General features: G+C 38.1%; 1 protein-coding gene across 2 annotated transcripts in view; it reads left to right on the top strand.

The window, feature by feature from the left end:
• Window positions 1-468: 468 nt before the first annotated feature.
• col11a2 (collagen, type XI, alpha 2) overlaps window positions 469-19404 on the top strand; it is a 66582-nt gene continuing 47646 nt past the window's right edge. The window contains exons 1-6 of one of the 2 annotated variants that reach the window (XM_066675783.1): window positions 469-596; window positions 725-842; window positions 8829-8990; window positions 10897-11107; window positions 11805-11967; window positions 17134-17256. In XM_066675783.1, the coding sequence (XP_066531880.1) occupies window positions 752-842; window positions 8829-8990; window positions 10897-11107; window positions 11805-11967; window positions 17134-17256 (750 nt within the window). In that variant the 5' untranslated portion in view covers window positions 469-596; window positions 725-751. Of the gene's footprint in view, window positions 597-724; window positions 843-6757; window positions 6860-8828; window positions 8991-10896; window positions 11108-11804; window positions 11968-17133; window positions 17257-19404 lie in introns of those variants that run through there. The other variant, XM_066675784.1, reaches the window with a different exon arrangement.

The raw sequence follows: 19404 nt of genomic DNA on the forward strand, positions 1-19404 counted from the left end.
CGTCTGTTCCTGGTCCACAGCTGTTTTCTGTATTCACTGTCATGATGTTTATTTTTTTTCATATATAAACGAAACGAATTCGATTATCCGAAGGCTACATTTTTACCATTAGAAATTTATATCGTTAAACGTACGGTACAAGACGCCTTTAGAAAAAAACTGATTGAACACTTGAGAGCATCAGTGAAAGCGAGTGTACACCCTACATGAAGCGCGTGCACGCGAAATGTGTCAAACTCTGAGATTAGTCAAATTTGAGCACAGATCAAACGCCACAGAACGAATGGCAACATTTGCTTTCTTTTGCGAATAGTTCTCTCCACGTACGCACGTCGTCTCCCTCTCTCAACACACATGCGCACATACGCTGTCCCTGGTTAGTTGAGAGAGAGAGAGAGAGAGAGAGAGAGAGAGAGAGAGAGAGAGTGAGTGAGTCTGAGTCTGAGTCTGATTCCAAGTCCCTTGCTCCCGGGACTTCGGGAAGTCTGCTCACTCTTCTGACTCATTCGAACTTTAGTGTCAGGGATTTATGTTGAAAAAATCAGAATATTTCCCCTGCTAGAATTTACATTTTGTTATAAGTAGATGTATAAAAGGTGAGTGTACATTACAAGAAGTTTCTTAAGTCACCGTTGCGTAGCTCATATAAAGCTCAGTCGGTTCTTTTCTTGACTGACTTTCTGTTTGAGAAGATCAACTGATTAGATACTGTTCTTCTTTGTAGTTTTACCTAGCGCCAAACTTGGACACTATGGACATTCGGAGGAAGAGAAGACCGTGGCGCCCGGAGCTGGTTCTAGCTGTTACGCTCATCCTTTGCCAGACTGCACAGGCGCGATCAGGTAATGTTCAGCTTCCTTACACAATTTAAAAATTGAAATGAAACATTTTGCAACAAGCACTTGCATTCGAATGGGATATTTCACTTTTACACATTAATTATAATCGTCATTAAATATATTTGAAATTGGAGCTCACTAGTGTTAAAATAAATTAGTTTTAATACACTGTATTATGACGTATGAACATAATTACATTTTAAGTTGCAACATAATTCAGTATTCCAGTAGGGGATATGGGCTAGGACGGTGTGCTCTGGTGTCCAGGTATGTTTGGCAGAACTCTGGCATCTCAGTATGACCGGACTACTGTTTTAAAAAACCCCAGACTCTCACCCACTGTACAAAAGGACTTTACAAAGCGTGATGTACTGTCCTATTTCGAACAAATAATTGTATCTTTCTGACACCAGGCACTTTTGCCCCATACAGTCTCAGAAAAGCTATTAGTGTGGAGTTAACCTCAAGAATACATATTATATACTTTTAGTTGGGAAACATAATTCTCTAATATTCTGTATTTATTGAAGATATTTAAGTTGTGTTGATTTCATATTCCTAATTTCATCTCCAGGACACACGCAAACATTATTTTACATTGTTCTGGAGTGTGCCATTGCAAACTGGAACGTGCCTTTAGGCAACACAACTAGACTTTAAAACCACTATATTTATATGCATTTACACTGTTTGTACTTTTTGTACTTTGGAGGAGTGTGAGGAGCCATTTTAGGGAGGCTTTCATGTCCTTTGTATATTTAAAGTAATGCAGAATAAATGTCCCTGTTTATGAATAGCTTATTATAAGGGACTCTGCCTGAAAGCATTAGTGTCTCGGTGTGTATGTGTGCTCTATTCAGTTATGTTTGTGTAAGGTCAGTGTGACGCTGAGTTTTTTTTTTCTTTATAAACATGGTGGTGCAATGAATGCTTCACTGTGTGGAGCTAAGTAGATTTCATATACATGCCACATATGGCTGATACTGCAGTGGATCTCACCTTCTCTGTAAAGGCTAGACCTAAAATAATATTGTCAGTTTGATTTTTTCCTGTGAGGCATAATATCAATATTGCTTGGGGAAAAAAGTAGAATTTACTGCTAAAAGCAATGAAAGCGTTCAGACTTAAAACATACCAGCCTAAAACACTTCTCAGAATGTTTTAATTGATTAGACATTTGTCCAACATATGCTCCATAATGATGCATGTCTAGGTAAAGCATTAAGGATTAGGCTACTTATTTAGTCATTATTTCAAATAGAAAACAGTTACTCATACCTTTACCTTATATATAAATTAGTCCCTAATATAAGAACATTCCAGTACACACTTGTGAATGTATCAAGATGTCTTAATTACTTTACAAAATAAAAAATAGACCTTCTTTAGTAATTTCATTGAATATACCTTTGCACTATGTTTTTATTTGAGCATGCTGTAATGATGTGTCTCCACTTGGGTAGCAGTTTTTGGATGCGGAAAGAAAAAGAAAGAAAAACCTTAAGTTGTTCTTTTCGCCTGTGGCTATATTTTTAGATAAATTACAGCCTAGATCCTTTGTAGATGTAATTTTAGTGACAGAAAGAACAATCGGATTTCAGGAAAAGTGGTTTTGTGGTCATTTTCTGAGAAAGAAAGATAGACATCTTGCTTTAGTGGTTCAGAAAATAAAAATGCAGTGTATGCTTATTATTTTTAATTTATCTTCTCATAGGTGAAGCCAAAGATATAAATTAAGAAATACTTTTAAAACTTACAGGACTTTTTAAGAATTTGTCAAGATGTTTTTTTTTATCTTGCCCTCCACAAATATTGGTAACCTCTTGTAAAGAGAAAAAAAGATCTTCTCTTTAAAATGTACAATTTCAATTTAACTACTTAAATTTCAAATTCTTATTCGCATTATGATGGCACCCGGCTCATACTGTGTCCTGCCTTTGCTAAATGATTCCAGATAGGCTCAAAACCCACCATGTCCCTGATAAAAATTACTTAATTTCAATGACCCTGGACCACTTGGAAAATTTTAACATGGTATCATGGACTCCATAAAGTACCTGAAGATATTAATTCAAAAGATGACTGCCGCATAAAGATCCATTATTGGATCCTCCAGTACAATAATTCCAAAGAACAAAACAAAATTATGCCAAAAATGGTTTAAAAAAGAACTGACCCTAGTCTCAAACTTTTGCCATGGCCATTCCAGTCCCCCTAAACCTTATGGTAAACTTGTGAGTGTGGACCTCAGATTCGAAAGGATCTAGAAAATCTGCAAGTAGGAAAGACCGCAAATCATTTGCTATGTGTTCTTCAGTCTTATAAAGCATTATATTATAAGACTGAAGAACACATAGGGATGATGCACATTGCAGTAAGTTAATGGATTCCAACAACTGTGGTTTAAAGAGATTCAAGATTCAACATTTATATTAAGATCAGTTTTTTTTTTTTTTTTTGGACAAAATGGGGTAGCACAGTGGCGCAAGATGTAGTATTGATGTCAAACATCTTCAGGGTTCTTGGGTCTGTGAGGAATTTGGTGTGTTCTCCCTGTGTCCAAGTGGATTTCCTCTGGGTGCTCTACTCTGGTGTCTTTTCACAGTCCAAAACGCACATTAATTGGCTATTCAAAAGTGTCTATAGGCATGAATGTGTGGGTCTGTGGTGCCCTGTGTTGGACTGCCACTCCATCCAGGGTGTATTCCTGCTTGCGTCCAGTGATTCTGGACCCACAGCAACCCTGAACTGGACAAGTATTTACAGACAATGCATGCATGCATGCATGAATGAATGAATGAATGAGGTAGCCTTGGCCTAATGGTTAGATGACTGGACTTGGTAATGGAAAGTTGCGTGTTTGATCCCCAGGACTGGCAGGAACATCCATGGCTGAAGTGCCCTTGAGCAAGGCATTGAATCCCAAAACACTCCCAGGTTTGGCTGCCTGCCGCTCTGGGTGCATGCTCACAGCCTCTGATATGCTAATTATTCATTAGGGGTGTAAATATTTGTGAAATACACAGATTTTACTTTTCTATTTATTATAACTATTCAAAAACCTGCTGTAATATATGTCTTGTACACTGGTTCATATATATCTTGTACATTTTGATCATCTACCAAAATACAGTGGTGTGATCTACCACAATATAGTTATACAATTATTGTATGTCATTCAGGTGGCATGGTGGCGCAGCAGGTAGGTGTCGCAGTCACACAGCTCCAGGGACCTGGAGGTTGTAGGTTCGATTCCCACTCCAGGTGACTGTGTGTGTGAAGTTATTGTGTCCGTGTGGGTTTCCTCCCACTTTCCAAAAACACACGTTGGTAGGTGACTCCAAAGTGTCTGTAGGTGTGAATGTGTGTGTGTCTGTGTTGCCCTGTGAAGGACTGGTGCCCCCTCCAGGGTGTATTCCCCGCCTTGCACCCAATGATTCCAGGTAGGCTCTGGACCCACCGTGACCCTCAATTGGATAAGCGGTTACAGATAATGAATGAATGTATGTCATACTGCAGCTTCCTCAAAAGCAGCAATCCATAAATCAAATGTACAGGAAAGTACTTTTATACAGAACCTGCCTCAGAGACAGCAAAGCAGCATAACATACTGCAGCTTCCTCTGAGGTAGCATTCAAAGGACGCAAACCACAAGAATCTAGGCGGAGCATTACTGTTTTTTACGGCATTGTATTTGAAAATCTCTGCCCAATCCATTTTAACAAATCACGTTCATCTCTGCCTGTTGACTAATAACCAGTTACGTTATTTCTGTCTTAAAGGCAGCACTGCCTCCAGAATAATTTTGAGTAGTGTTAGTGTGATAGTGTCAGCTGATGGGTATAAAGTTGAGACATTCTGGCACATTCAGAATGTTTAATGTGAGATGAAGAGGAATCCACAAATTTTATGGCTTGTTCTAGGTGCAGTCTCATGGTAAAATCTGGTAGAATGATGGACACTTCAATTCAGAAAGTCTTTTTTTCAGAATCTGTCCAACAGGATGGGTACTAGTTCAGCTATACAGTGATACATAAATATAATTCTTATATATTCTTATATATATTTTTCTGGTGACTGCACAAAATACACTTTGTTAGAGTTTAAAATGTAGATCCAGCAGGCCTTATCAGAATGAATGAGAGCAGTGGAATGACACAATTGTCTGTCCATAAACCTGATTTGTGTACCCTTTATCTAAGCTAACTTTATTTATCCCTAACTTTGGATGTTACACAACAGCTTGAAGGGTCTAAATATAAATGCTTATCCCCTGCAGGGGATTTGATTATTCTAGGCACAAAGAGATAGCCTGCACATTATGACCCATGTAGGCTTGGTGGCTTATAACATAAAATAAGTTCACTTATGGACTAAGGGGCAAGACCATTTACAGCTTTGTATGTCAGCAGAAGAACTCTGTAATCTATTCTGAGTTTGATTGGCCAGTGTAGCACTGATAATATCTGACTAATATGGTCTGATATAGCACACTGGGCCAACTGATGATTTTTAGGCTTTTAAGTTAAAACCCAGAAGTATTGTAAAAGTGTTAAAGGCATGAACACATTTTTCGGTATCTTGAATTGCTAGTGTATTTTTAGCTAAGCAATATTTTGAATATGAAGAAAACTTCATCCTAGTAATATAATTTAACAAAGACAGATCAGATTCAGTTGTGACACCAAGGTTTTTTCATGCCTCTGTCAGATGAAATTAAGAATCTGTTTAAATTTAGCATAAAATCAGACTGTATATGTCTAGCGCACTCTGGGCCAATAAGAAGAATCTCTGTTATGTTTCAACTGAGTCTGACTGAATCTGGTACACTGTTCATGGTACATTTGAATTAATGTTATTTATAGTAATCTAAATCCCAGGGTGTATGCTGTAATTGTGGGTAGTCTATATAAACAAAATCTTTTTAGTGCAATTGCTGCCTGCTATTAGAGGGTGTGTGGTTAGTATATCCCCCATGTTAGTGCTAAGATTATAATTTAGCAGCCACGATGACTCACTGGACCACACAACCCAGTACATAGTCACATTCTAGACAAAGAAAACTGGGAAAATTAAACTCCAAGTTACAAAGTGCCCTCTAATTATATTAGCACCCCTGGCAAAAATGAGCAATACAGGCTGTAAAAGACAATCTTTATTTCTTTGTCCTGTTGATCTTTCATTAGTAGTAATAACAAAAATCTAACCTTAATTGAAGTGCAGTTATTGTACATACATAAAAATACATACATATAATTAAATGTAACTACATTATAATGCCATTAGTTTGCCATTTTTAAGTTTTAAAGTTAATTGCATGTAAATGGCCAGCTGTAACTTTCTGTTTCACTCTGGTATAACTAGGAGGTGACACAATGAGGGCTTTTCTTTTATCATCTGAAATATCATTTTTACGCAGTAATGCCAAAGTGATGAGTTAGAATCTTGTTTGGTACCAGGACATTCACTGTGTACATATACATGTGAATGCATACACTGTAAAACGTGGGACTGGGTAAATTAATATTTAGTTAAAAACTAATAGTAACTTGAACTGAATAAAAAGACGTCATGTAGTTTGAAATAAAATTGAGCTAAATTCAACAAATTTGAACAAAGTATTAATTGAAATTTACACAGTTTTGACTAAATAAATTAGCTGGGATATGTTGAATAGAACGTATTCATATTTTATGAGTAACATCAAAGATCCAGAAAATGTAATAGATTTTACTCATTGGGAGGTCTTTAATTTTAATCACACAGTTCCGCCCAACGCATTCTGAAACTCGTGGACACCAGCATTGTTGGGTTCTGAACGTCCTCGGACTTCCCAAAGTGAACAGCTTTTAAATTATTAACAGCAAAAGAACAATTTTTATCTAAAACTGTGTATTTTGTTTGAGGCGCTCTTAAATGTGGGGACACGCAGTTCTAAGCTCCGCATTTTTAAGGTGGATCGGTGTGTTTGAGGAGGAAAAACGACAGTTGTTTGTATGTGGATGAAGTTTAACTTGTCTGTAAGTTTTTAATTCACTGATTGAATTACCAGAGACACTCATTTGTAACTCGAGGTGTTTAGTTTGTAGCACTGTCGCTAATGCAGTTAGCCGTCTCCGGAGTGTGGAGGCATTTCCACCTTAAGAGATCCGAAACCGCAAAACCATGGAGCAGGAACAGAGGAATCCTCATTTCTGTTCGTTGTTTTCAACGTTTGGAGTTCTTTTCTCTGTCTAAAACAACACCAGACGCCTCTGCTATGAGCAGGGAGAGAGAGGCCTAGCGGGGAACTGAGGCGGTTTATTTACAAACACCGGTGCTTCATAAAGACCGGTTTCGACCACAGACTGGAGAGTTAGCTGATGGAACAACGTTTGATTAAAAAACAAAGTGTTTTTGTGATTACAATCCTGTTTACGGTTTTAAGAAGCTGATGTTGTGCTTTCTGTAGTTTGTATGTTGTTTCATGTGTCTGTTGACGGTGTAATGAAGCCATGACACGACGCTCAGTCTCTGTCAGAGTACACTTTCAAACGGTCATCGCAGCTCTAGCGCACTCTCACTCTCACTCTCACTCACACACAGAGCTGCGTTTGAACAGAGTTCAGCAAATTAGATTAGATTAGAGCACACCACGAAATCAGAGGCAAAGATTCGTCTGTTTACTAAACATTTAACATTTTACGTATTATGTTAGCATTTCATACTCAATATATCAGAATGCACGTTTTCATAATATTGTGTAGGAACACCTGTTGTTTTTATTTTTAATCTCTTTGTTTTTCTGCTAATTATTTTTTTTAAATCTCTTTCCCAATCGCATTTTCTCTTTTCGCGCCATTTACCCGATGGTTTCTGTTAAAGTAGACCATTCAGATCACTCTGACACTTTTACTGCTGTGTTATTTCTGTGTCAGAAACGTGTTATATTCACTGTTTATTTGCACTAATTTGTGTTTCGGACATTTTGTAGCGTTCGAAAACAGGCTGTAGCTGATGTGGCTCGTAGTTTATTTTTTTCTGTGAATCTGAATCGTAAAACTAAATTCGAGCGTGACTTGAGGGCACTACTATAAACAATATGATTAGTACTTATTAAAAGCAAGAAAAATTCCCATTCCAATCGTTTCTATACAATTTTATGACCTGTGTTTTCTCACTTCGTTATTGTCGCAGTCCAAATAAAAACATGCATCTCTGATTTTTATTTTACTAGATCATTTGAACACAACATCTGCCAATTTTGCCTTTAAAGTGTAAATATAATTTTTAAATATATATTACACACAGTTCTATGAATGTGCAATTTGTCTCCACCTCTATTTCCAATTAGCTTACTACCACTCACTAGTAACTTGAAAACCCTGCCCTGTAAGTTCATGGGGTTCATTCCTTAGGAATATGATGTAAGAAAGCCTGGTTGTCTGAATTCGTTCCTTTAACACTCTCAAATGATCAATATCAACTTGACTGCTTATTTTACACATGACATGTCTTCCAGTATATATATATAATAATTACCTTGTTAATGTGCCATGTAGTGTGTGTATATATATATATATATATATATAAAACACTACATGGCACATTATCAAGGTACATTTGATTTCACTGGAAGGGATCTATAGCCCAAAGCTTTACTTTGGTAATCACACAATATTTACTTGATAGTGGTTTTGAGACAGCTATAGTAAAGCAATAAGAAGAAGATATTAAATGCTGGAAAGTTAGGAAATTATATCACCAATAATGCAGAATCCTGAAAAGCTAATTGATATTATGCAGATGCATCTACACTTACTGTGTGGTTCATGGAACATGTATAAATGAATTACTTTTTTTTTTTTTCACAATTAAACAGCTTATACTTTGTACTTAAAAACTCTGATTCTAAAGAATTGATTAATTGGATTTTGTTCAAGTATTTATATTATAATTATTGTATAGTATTTTGTATGTAACAACTTCTCTCTCCTGTCTGTCACACAGATCCAGTTGATGTTTTGCAGGTGTTGCAACTACCCTCACTTCCAGAAGGTGTGCAGAAGGTTCCAGGTTTTTGCACTTCTCGTCGTACAGGCATTCCCGACTATGCCTACCGCATCACTAAGAAGGCCCAGATTTCTGCCCCAACCAAGCAACTGTTCTCAGGTGCCAATATAAATATTCTAGAAAAAATACTTTCCATTAATTGGTAGATGCTAACTGCAATTAGTTTCCTTGTACTTAACCTCAGAGACCTGAGGTTTGGGTTCAAGCCCCGCTCCTAGTCTGTGAAGAGTTTGTTGTGTTCTCCCTGTGTCTATGTGGGTTTCCTCCCACAGTCCAAAAACATATGTTGGCAGGTGACTTGGCTTCACATGGCACCCCCTCCAGGGTGTGTTCCCACCTTGTACCCATTGATACCAGGTAGGCTCTGAACTCACCATGCCCCCTGAATTGGATAAGTGGTTACAGACAATTAATGAATGAGAAACTGAATTAAGCCTTAAACTGAAATTGAGATTGGAACATAGCTTGACAACAGGCAATAAATGACCACTACGATTGAAGGGTTTTAGAACATGAAGTGAGTTTTTATGATTTAAAGTATAGAATCTGAAGTATAGAAGGCTACCAACATCCAGATATTCTAAGAAATAAGAAATGTTTAGTTATCTATAAATCTTTCCTCATGATTCAGAAATTAAAATATTATTACTTAAGAGGCTATCATACTGCTACATTTAAGGAGATATATTTAGAAAAACTTACATGTTCGGGGCATTGGTACATCAATTTCTGCACCTGGAGTGCCTACCAATCCACGAAATGTTAAATAAGACTACCTAGTGCGTTTTTATAGACTATGTAAGTCAGAAAACTGCTAGAATGAAAAAAAGAGATAAGATAAAAGGAGCTGTTCTGTTTTTGTTTTGCTGTTGATGTCAAGGGTGAGACTTTAGAATCTCCATCCACAGAGGCGGAACTGCATTTAGATGAGAAGATTTCCTTGAAAAGTGAAGTACATTACAAATAAAATCTATTATTATTATTAGATGAGATTATACAGATTAAAACAGACAAGGAGTCTAAAGAAATGAGAGTACTGAGCAAAAATGGCGAAACAGGAAAAATGCTGATAAAGCTGCTGATAGTCATTTAATAGGCCTTCATTGAGGTGACTAAAGCATGTAAAACATGTCCAGTCAGCTCTCAAGTTCTGCATCCAGGATAGATGGAACTGACTCATTGATTCCAATTAATTAAGAAAAACATTTTCCATTAAATACATTAAATACAAATACAGAAGAGTGCCAGAGCTGTAGATAAATGGAAGGTGTCAGGTTTAAATCCTTAAAAGCATGTTTATTTTCTTTTTTATTTTAATGTGCAAACAGAAGAGGTGGTAACAAAAAAGGCATGGACTTAACATTATACATTTTAAGAACATTCTGAATGGGATATCCATGGTTTTAGTTGTGATTTACTTCAGTAGAGATAGAAAAATGGAAAATAAATTGTCTCATTGATTTTAATATATAAGGCAAAATAGAAAAACAAGTGACGTGTGTAAAAGCCAGTAAAACTGAATAAAGTAAACAGGACCATAACTTCCAGGTCATACAAATCAGACAAGCTAAATGGGTCAGTGTACATTTTGGTCATTCTATTTTCATTTTAAAACAGATATTAAAAAATGAAAAACGGATAGTTATTTAATTTTTATTTCTTACTCCAAATCCATATAATCCATATAAAGATGAATAATATTTCATGTTTTTCTTAGAAGTCAAAACATAAATTTGCAAGGAATAAGAAACAGAAAAATTGTCCTTTTTTTTAACCTTTGTCAATGCAACTCAAGGCACGTAAATACAAAGCATTTTGTTGTTTGTCTTTTTTGTAAGTTTACTGTTTAAAGCGCTGTTCATTTTAGAGCAGGATCGCTTTGTAACCACACTCTAAAGCAAACTGTACACAACCTCTAGTTCTTATTGTTATCTCTAATTGTTATCTAATTTAGCTAGGTTTTTGGTCATTTTAAATATGTTTATTTGTTTCTCTTTATCACAAGGTAATTTTCCAGAGAACTTCTCCATCATGGCCATGGTTAAGGCCAAGGCTGGTCTCCAGGCATTCCTACTGTCAATTTACAGTGAGCAGAGGGTACAACAGCTGGGACTCGAGCTGGGCCGCTCACCTGTTTTCCTGTATGAGGACCAGAGCAAGAAGCCTGCACCAGAGGACTACCCACAGTTTACAGGGATCAACTTGGCTGATGGCAAGTCAGTAAACTGTCCAGCTGAACACAAACCTATGAAAAAAATTATTGTGTATCATCTGTAAAATAATTAAATTGGGTCTATTTTGTTGCTAATATTTCATAGATATAGTGTTTTTTGTTAAATACTAAGACAACATTTTAATACATTTTCAGAAGGATATATAATGGAAAAAAAACATCTTTTCAGTTTATTTGAATATTCGTTGAGGTATGTTAAGTGCCTTCTAACCCACAAATTTTGACACCAAAAAATCCGGTCATTCTTCTGTTAGCTTCCTATGTTAAAAAAAATGGGATAAAACAAGCTGTTCTGCTTTTGCTCCCTTTTTGTACTTAGTAAAAACAAGGGTTTGTGTCTGGTTTTCACTGCTGCTAAAAAGGAATGAGGATGAGGGCCATTATATCTTAATGATATTTGTTGCATTTTGACAAACATATGTAATGATATAAGACTCCAGATAACTGTGTTCATTTGTGGAAAGGTGTATAAAATGTAATCTTTTAATTCACTTTTTGCATTATGCCTATGTTCAGCATGATATTCTTTGGTCTGAACAATGTTTATATTCACATATGTCTTACATCGGATAAGCGGTTACAGATAATTAATGAATGAATGTATGTTCCATTGCCTTCAAAAACTGTACTTCATAATTAGAAATTATTCAGTGTTACTGATAATCTTTTTAATCTTTTAGGTGGCATCGTCTTGCCATCTCTGTACAAAAGAAAAATGTTACATTCCTGCTTGACTGCAAGAAGCGCATGACCAGACCTCTTCCTAGAAGTAACAAGCCAGTGGTGGACACCAAGGGTATCACTGTATTTGGTGCTCGGATATTGGATGAGGAGGTCTTCCAGGTCAGTAGATTCAATACATTTTGAGATGTGAGCTTGACTCTGTTCTTGCTGCAGACATGCTATTATTGCTGTGATGAAATTCCTGAAAAACTCGAGACCAGATAGTTACCTCATTCAATACAAAATACTAATTAAAATGACTTCCAGATTTAACAGATTTAAATAGTTATTAAATAACTATTTAATGAGGTCTCCTCATGTCCGTGTGGGGGAAACACTCATCTTAGCACTACATCATTTTTAAATGTGGAATGAAATAGTAAGGAACTTTCAGAATTTATTTTGGGTCTGTGGTCACCTCATGTAGAAATACCACCAGTAAACACGATTCATATAGCTTTCTCTTTATCTACATACTCTACAAAATTTGTGGATTAAATCAAATCAAATCAAATTAATTGGTATAGTGCTTTTTACAACCGATGTTGTCAAAAAGCAGCTTCATAGAATTCCAGTAAAGACAGAAATTTTAACATGAGATGTAAAACTGAAATGTGGAGAATTCAGGAGTTCATTATAAATGTATTCTTTAAAGTTACTTTGCCTCTACAACGAATCAACAATCAACTATGGTCATAAACAAATAAATTATCATTGAGTCGCCCTCACAGATATTTTGAAGAGAGACCAGCTTTATCAAAATTCATACAAAATTCTATACATTTTTCACTCTTCAGTCACACATTTTATTTTAGGTGCAGGAGTTCCAGAATAAAGAGTATTGTGAAGTTTACAGAAGTCATAATGACTAGATCGCTAGCTGCAGTGAGCAATGTAGGGAATAGAATAGGGGGCATTTGGAACACGCCTCACTTTGTATATCACAAAAGTACATTGGGGCGAGCCCTCCTGGAACCAACTAACTATGTACTGAAGGCTCTTCTGCTCAAAAAAAAGAGCCTTAACATGAGTTTATGAGAGGAGTCTGGGGCAATTTTTCACCATCTTGAAATTTGGCCAAAAAGAGGCAGATCTGTAGGGAACAAAACCTAACTCTGATTGGATTGTGATACTTAGCATCGGGACAAACCGTAAGGTAAGACTTAGTTAATACAGAGCAATGGGTTTTTACTGTAGCAGAATGAAAGAAAAAAACTTGTGTTGTTCTTGGGGAAGTTTAAACGAGTACTAGAGAATATAAAAGCATCAGTAGTTCACTTTTCACTTTTTTCCTCTTTTCATATTCTGAAAGAATTTGTATGCAAATCTTTTATTTTTTTTATAGGCTTCTCTTAGAATGGGGCCCCTAACTGTGCCTCACAGCTCATTATTGAAAGCGTGTTGAATATGCACACAGTGTTTTCAACTGCTCATTTGGTTAAAGGGATGCTGATGAGCTGGCCCTTTTGCTCAATAATTGAAGATTGCAACAGAAGTACTGGCCTTTACGCAACAAGTACGAGCAGATATTTTGAATGTCTTTGACAATACCACCATTCTGATGTGTCAACTATATAAATATATATTATATATAAAATGGAAATTTTATGTCGCACACAGCTTCACCTGATGGGGCCACGCCTACGATTTGTAGATTTACAAGTGGAACGAAGTGTCATCCCATAATCCACAGTGACTTTACATTTCTGAAATATTATGACTTTAATATCAATATGAACACAAATTTAATTTCAACATATTTATGACTTCATGACGGGTGTAGGATGGCACGGTGTCGCAGCAGGTAGTGACGCAGTCACACAGCTCCAAGCTCTGGGGTTTTGTGTTCAAATCCCGCTACGAATGACTATCTGTGAGGAGTTTGTTGTGTTTTCCCTGTGTCCGAGTGTGTTTCCTCCAGGTGCCCCAGGTTTCTCCCACAGTCCAAAAACACATGTTGGTAGGTGGATTGGTGACTCAAGTGTTTCCGAGGTGTGAGTGTGTGAGGCTCTGTGAAGGACTGGGTGTGTTCCTGCCTTGCGCTGAGTGTTTTTTTTTTATGGATTTTTAAATCTGAATTTTATCAGATAACTATAATTCAAATACATAACATTCAGAGAAATATAAGTCAAATATTAAAAATTAGATTTACAAGAATACAAGGTAAGATATCCCTACCTGCTGCTGAGCGTAATTCACGTTTACAGTACTGCCGTGAAATCCAGTCACTCACATGAACACAAATGGCTCTCTGGGCCTTTACTAACACACACGCACACACACACAAACACAGAGTGATGTTTACATAGTTTGTGAATGGCTGTCAGCTGATGTTGAGCCAGGGGAATTTGTGTAATCAAATAAAATGATGTTGACTACATGATAAAACCCTATATAATTATATATAAGTGTAATGTTAAATAAATAAACCTATACATTGCTCAGGGGCAGCACGATGTAGGTAGTAGTCCGTATGGGTTTCCTCCCACGGTCCAAAAACACACGTTGGTAGGTGGACTGGTGACTCAAAAAGTGTCCCTAGGTATGAATGTGTGAGTGCGTGTTGCCCTGCGAAGGACTGGAACCCCCTCCAGGGTGTTTTCCCATCTTGCGCCCAATGATTCCAGGAAGGTTCTAGACCCACTGCAACCCTCAACTGGATAATCAGTTACAGACAATGAATGAATGAATGAATATATTGCTCATAATACACACTGGACCATGTTATTACAACCCTAAAGTGTAACTTTGGTTGTACTCTAGCTGTTATAACCATAGCAACCGACAGAAAAACACTTCCCAGCTAGCAAAATTGTATCGGCCCCCACTCGGGCCGAATGACACACGCCGGAACAAAAACACTCAGGCACGTGGAGTCTGCATTGTCTCGGCTGTGATGTATGGCCTTAGACCGGGCGATAGTACTGGCCCGAGTCTGGGAAACTCTCAGCCCAGACTCAGCTGAGTGTTGTGGCTGAGGCGCGGCTCAAATGACTCTAGTACATCAATCCATAACTGAATCGCGATAACCGGACCACGATCAAGTTAGAGCAAGAAGCACGCCATAAGTGCCAGACTCGGCCCAGATCTGGTTCATAACCGGTTGTAATAGTTTATTTCTATGGGTAAAATATAAAATATAAGGTTAAATTGCTCGTGTGCCGCCACATACAATTGATACGAAGTATTTAATAAAATGCTCTGATCAGTGTAGTGTCCTAACTGCAATGGCAATCGCCTCGCAAACCAACAGTGCCAAAGTGCAGCCGGAATGGGACAAATACAGGGTGCCACATTAATGCCGAGCTTCAGCCAGCCGACAGTGCCAACATGCAGCCAGAATTGGGCCAGATACAGGGTGCCACATTCACGCCGAGATGGCAGCCAGCCGACAGTGCCAACGTGCACCCGCAGTTGGGCCAGACGTGGCGTGTCGCATTCACGCCCAGACAGCAGCCATCCGACAGTGCCAACGTGCAGCCAGATGCAGAAATGGCCCTCACCTCGCCGCCAGACTGTCAATATCACTCACTGCTTGATTAGCGCACCCAAATAAATTCACTTGGCTCATCTCTGCTCACGAGTGTACTTCTACTTGTGCGAGTAAAAGTTTAACTTCCACATGTGCGAGTGTACTTCTTAGTGTTTTTTTCTCGCGAGCAGTAATTTTTCCACGCTAAGAAGTGAGCTAATCCGGCTAAAGTTAGCAACCGCAAACACTGGCTCACTACTCAGTAACTCTCAAAAGCCTAATTATAACACTTTCATAAACAAAACGTATCACTTACTAACACTGCGACACATGAAGGAAGTTACAACAGAGTTATTTACTACTCTAACTTGTGTTCTCATGTCTGTTTCAGCTCACTCTATGTAAATTCAGTCCAGTATTAATTCTTGTACGACCTTGTCTCGCTTGCTCCCTCTAATTTTTCCTCCTAGCTCTCTCTGCCATAATATCTGTACCAGGAATACTGAGCTAGATTTATCTTGTAGTAACCATCCATGAGATTTATGCCATTAAGCGTTTCACATTTCTCACAAGAGTCCTCTGCCCCGTGAATCAGAAGTTGCTTAGTCCAGTAAACCAGCAGAGGACCCGGAATAGCAGCCACAGGGACTCTATTCTCCTTATTACAGATCTGTGGAACACCACAATCATTTATAAGCTGTAATTTTTATAGTGTTCCTGTAAATACTCATGTCAGTGATTGACCTCCATGCATTTATTAGTTGAGACATGTGGTTGTTTTTTGTTCACAGATAGATTTAGGTTAGGCTTCTTAGTGTTACATCACCAGAGATGGGTTCTGAGACACAGCAATACTGCATACTCTATGTTATGCCCTAACAAGGATGTAGGGAACAAGAAATAGTGAACACTGCAGTATTTAGGCTTGGCAGGACTGGCAAGCTTCCCTGATGATGGATAGCTTTTTGATCATTTCAAACACCACACACTAAGCTCAACACACACAAACACACAACAAAAACAACAAACAGTCCCAACATTGGGTTATCCCAAAAAATAACCCCAGAACCGTCCCCAAACCCCCAAGTCTTAAAGCATTCTTGGAGTTTGCCCCATGAGTCTTCAAGTCCTGCTCAGAGTCCAGCGCCCACTCCAAAATGTTTACGGGTGCATTAATTGATGTTTATGTGTCAGCTGTGAAAATGTGCTTGTGTAAATCCCTGGTGAATCAGATTTTTAATTCTGCATATACTCCTTAAATCTGTGAGTATATTATCATTCAGATTTCAGTAAGATTTAATTGAATGTGTTAATTTAATATAATATGTCAGTTCTGCCTTCGTGTTCATTTTGATGCTTTACATTTATTTATAATTTGTCCAATTTATTAATTAATTTGTCAACTTTATTATTGCTCATTAATATTTCTTGAGGGCAGCACAGTGGCACAGCAGGTGGTGTCACAGTCAAACAGCTCCAGGATTCTGGAGTTGTGGGTTCAAGCCCTGCTCCAGGTGACTGTCTGTGAGGAGTTTGGTGTGTTCTCCTTGTGTCCACATGGGTTTCCTCTGGGTGCTCTGGTTTCCTCCCATGGTTCAAAAACACATGTTGGCAGGCGGATTGGCGACTCAAAAGTGTCAGAGTGTGTAAGGAAATGTGTGAGTGTGTGTTGCCCTGTGAAGGACTGGTGCACCCCACTTGTGCCCAGTGATTCTGGATAGGCTTCAGACCCTCCACGACCATGAACTGGATAAGCAGTTACAGACAATGAATGAATGAATGAATAATATTTCTTGAACTTTACTTCTCCACAGGGGGACATTCAACAGCTGCTAATTGCTTCCAACCCTCAGGCAGCATATGACTTCTGTGAGCATTATAGTCCTGACTGTGACTCTCCTCTACCCAGACTCCAAGCCCAGGATCCAAACACTCAGGTGAGTAGAACATTATTTTCGGCATTATATTTCTGACATATATTCTTAGTCATAGGCAACATTTGGGGTGGGGGGGCACTTGCCCCCCTAAAGTTTTCTCATTGTAATTATGGATTGTTTACTTTTACCATCGACTGATCTCCACCACACAAGAGGCAAGCGGATTAGTGCTGACACTGCATTATTTATTTAATATAAATACATTCCCCTCTTCAACCGTGAAAGCAATAAAGGCATTTCCTGTGTCATCCAACTGAAATCATTTGCTTCTAAATCCATTTTTAATACTAAATGAATATTTTACACTTTGCATTGTGGACAACTATTACTCCCCACTTATTCTTTGATTAGATTGATGCATTTTGCTGGATGGACTCATATGCTTTTCATTTCACTGCACCTCATCTTTTGGACTTGACACCCTAAACACACCATGCTTTTCACAGCTGCCTCTGAAGGAACTAAATCTTCCCATTGAACTCAAATTTTAAATCATAAGTCTGTTTTATATATATAAGGCACTATTCACAACGAAAAAAAGGCATGAAGCAAAAGAGGCCAAGCCTCTTTTAGTAAGCCAAGGGCTGTTGTACAAACTGGATTCCGAAAAAGTTGGGACACTAAACAAATTGTGAATAAAAACTGAATGCAATGATGTGGAGATGGCAAATGTCAATATTTTATTCATAATAGAGCATAGATGACAGATCAAAAGTTTAATCTGAGTAAATGTAACATTTTAAAGGAAAAAAATGTTTATTCAAAATTTCACAGTGTCAACAAATCCCAAAAAAGTTGGGACAAGTAGCAATAAGTGGCTTGGAAGACCAATTAACACTAATTAGGTCAATTGACAACATGATTGGGTATAAAAAGAGCTTCTCAGAGTGTCAGTGTCTCTCTGAAGCCAAGATGGTAAGAGGATCACCAATTCCACCATTGTTGCGCAGAAAGATAGTGCAGCGATACCAGAATGGTGTTACCCAGCATAAAATAGCAAAGACTTTTAAGTTATCATCATCAACTGTGCATAACATCATCAAAAGATTCAGAGAATCTGGAACAATTGCTGTCTGTAAGAGTCAAGGCCGTAAAACTCTACTGGATGCTCGTGATCTCCGGGCCCTTAAACGTCACTGCACCTCAAATAGTCACCCTGCTCTTCATCCGAGGAAATAACAAAATGGGCTCAGGAATACTTCCAGAAAGCATTGTCAGTGAACACAATCCACCGTACCAACCGCCGTTGCCAGCTGAAACTCTACAGTGCAAAGAGGAAGCTATTTCTAAGCAAGCTCCACAAGCTCAGACATTTGCACTGGGCCAGGGGTCTTTTAAAATGGAGTGTGGCAAAATGGAAGACTGTTCTGTGGTCAGATGAGTCACGATTTGAAGTTCTTCATGGAACACTGGGACGCCATGTCATCCGGACAGATGGATAAGGATAACCCAAGTTGTTATCAATGCTCCGTTCAGAAGCCTGCATCACTGATGGTATGGGGTTGCATGAGTGCTTGTGGCATGGGCAGCTTGCATGTCTGGAAAGGCATCATTAATGCAGAGAACTATGTTCAGGATCTAGAACAACATATGCTCCCATCTAGACGTCATCTCTTTCAGGGAAGACCCTGCATTTTTCAACAAGATAATGCCAGACCACATTCTGCAGCAATCAAATCATCATGGCTACGTAGGAGAAGGATCCGGGTCCTGAAATGGCCAGCCTGCAGTCCAGATCTTTCACCTGTAGAGAACATTTGGTGCATCATAAAGAGGAAGGTGCGACAAAGAAGACCCAAGACGATTGGACAGTTAGAGGTCTGTATTAGACATGAACGGGAGAGCGTTCCTATTTCTAAACTTGAGAAACTGGTCTCCTCTGTCCCCAGACGTCTGTTGAGTGTTGTAAGAAGAAGGGGGGATGCCACACAGTGGTAAAAAATGGCCTTGTCCCAACTTTTTTTGGGATTTGTTGACGCCATGAAATTTTGAAACAACATATTTTCCCTTAAAATGATACATTCTCTCAGTTTAAACTTTTGATCTGTGATTTGTGTTCTATTCTGAATAAAATATTAGACGTTGTCACCTACACATCATTGCATTCAGGTTTTATTCACAATTTGTTTAGTGTCCCAACTTTTTTGG

This window comes from Hoplias malabaricus, chromosome 6 (genome assembly GCF_029633855.1).
Source record: "Hoplias malabaricus isolate fHopMal1 chromosome 6, fHopMal1.hap1, whole genome shotgun sequence".
NCBI lineage: Eukaryota > Metazoa > Chordata > Actinopteri > Characiformes > Erythrinidae > Hoplias > Hoplias malabaricus.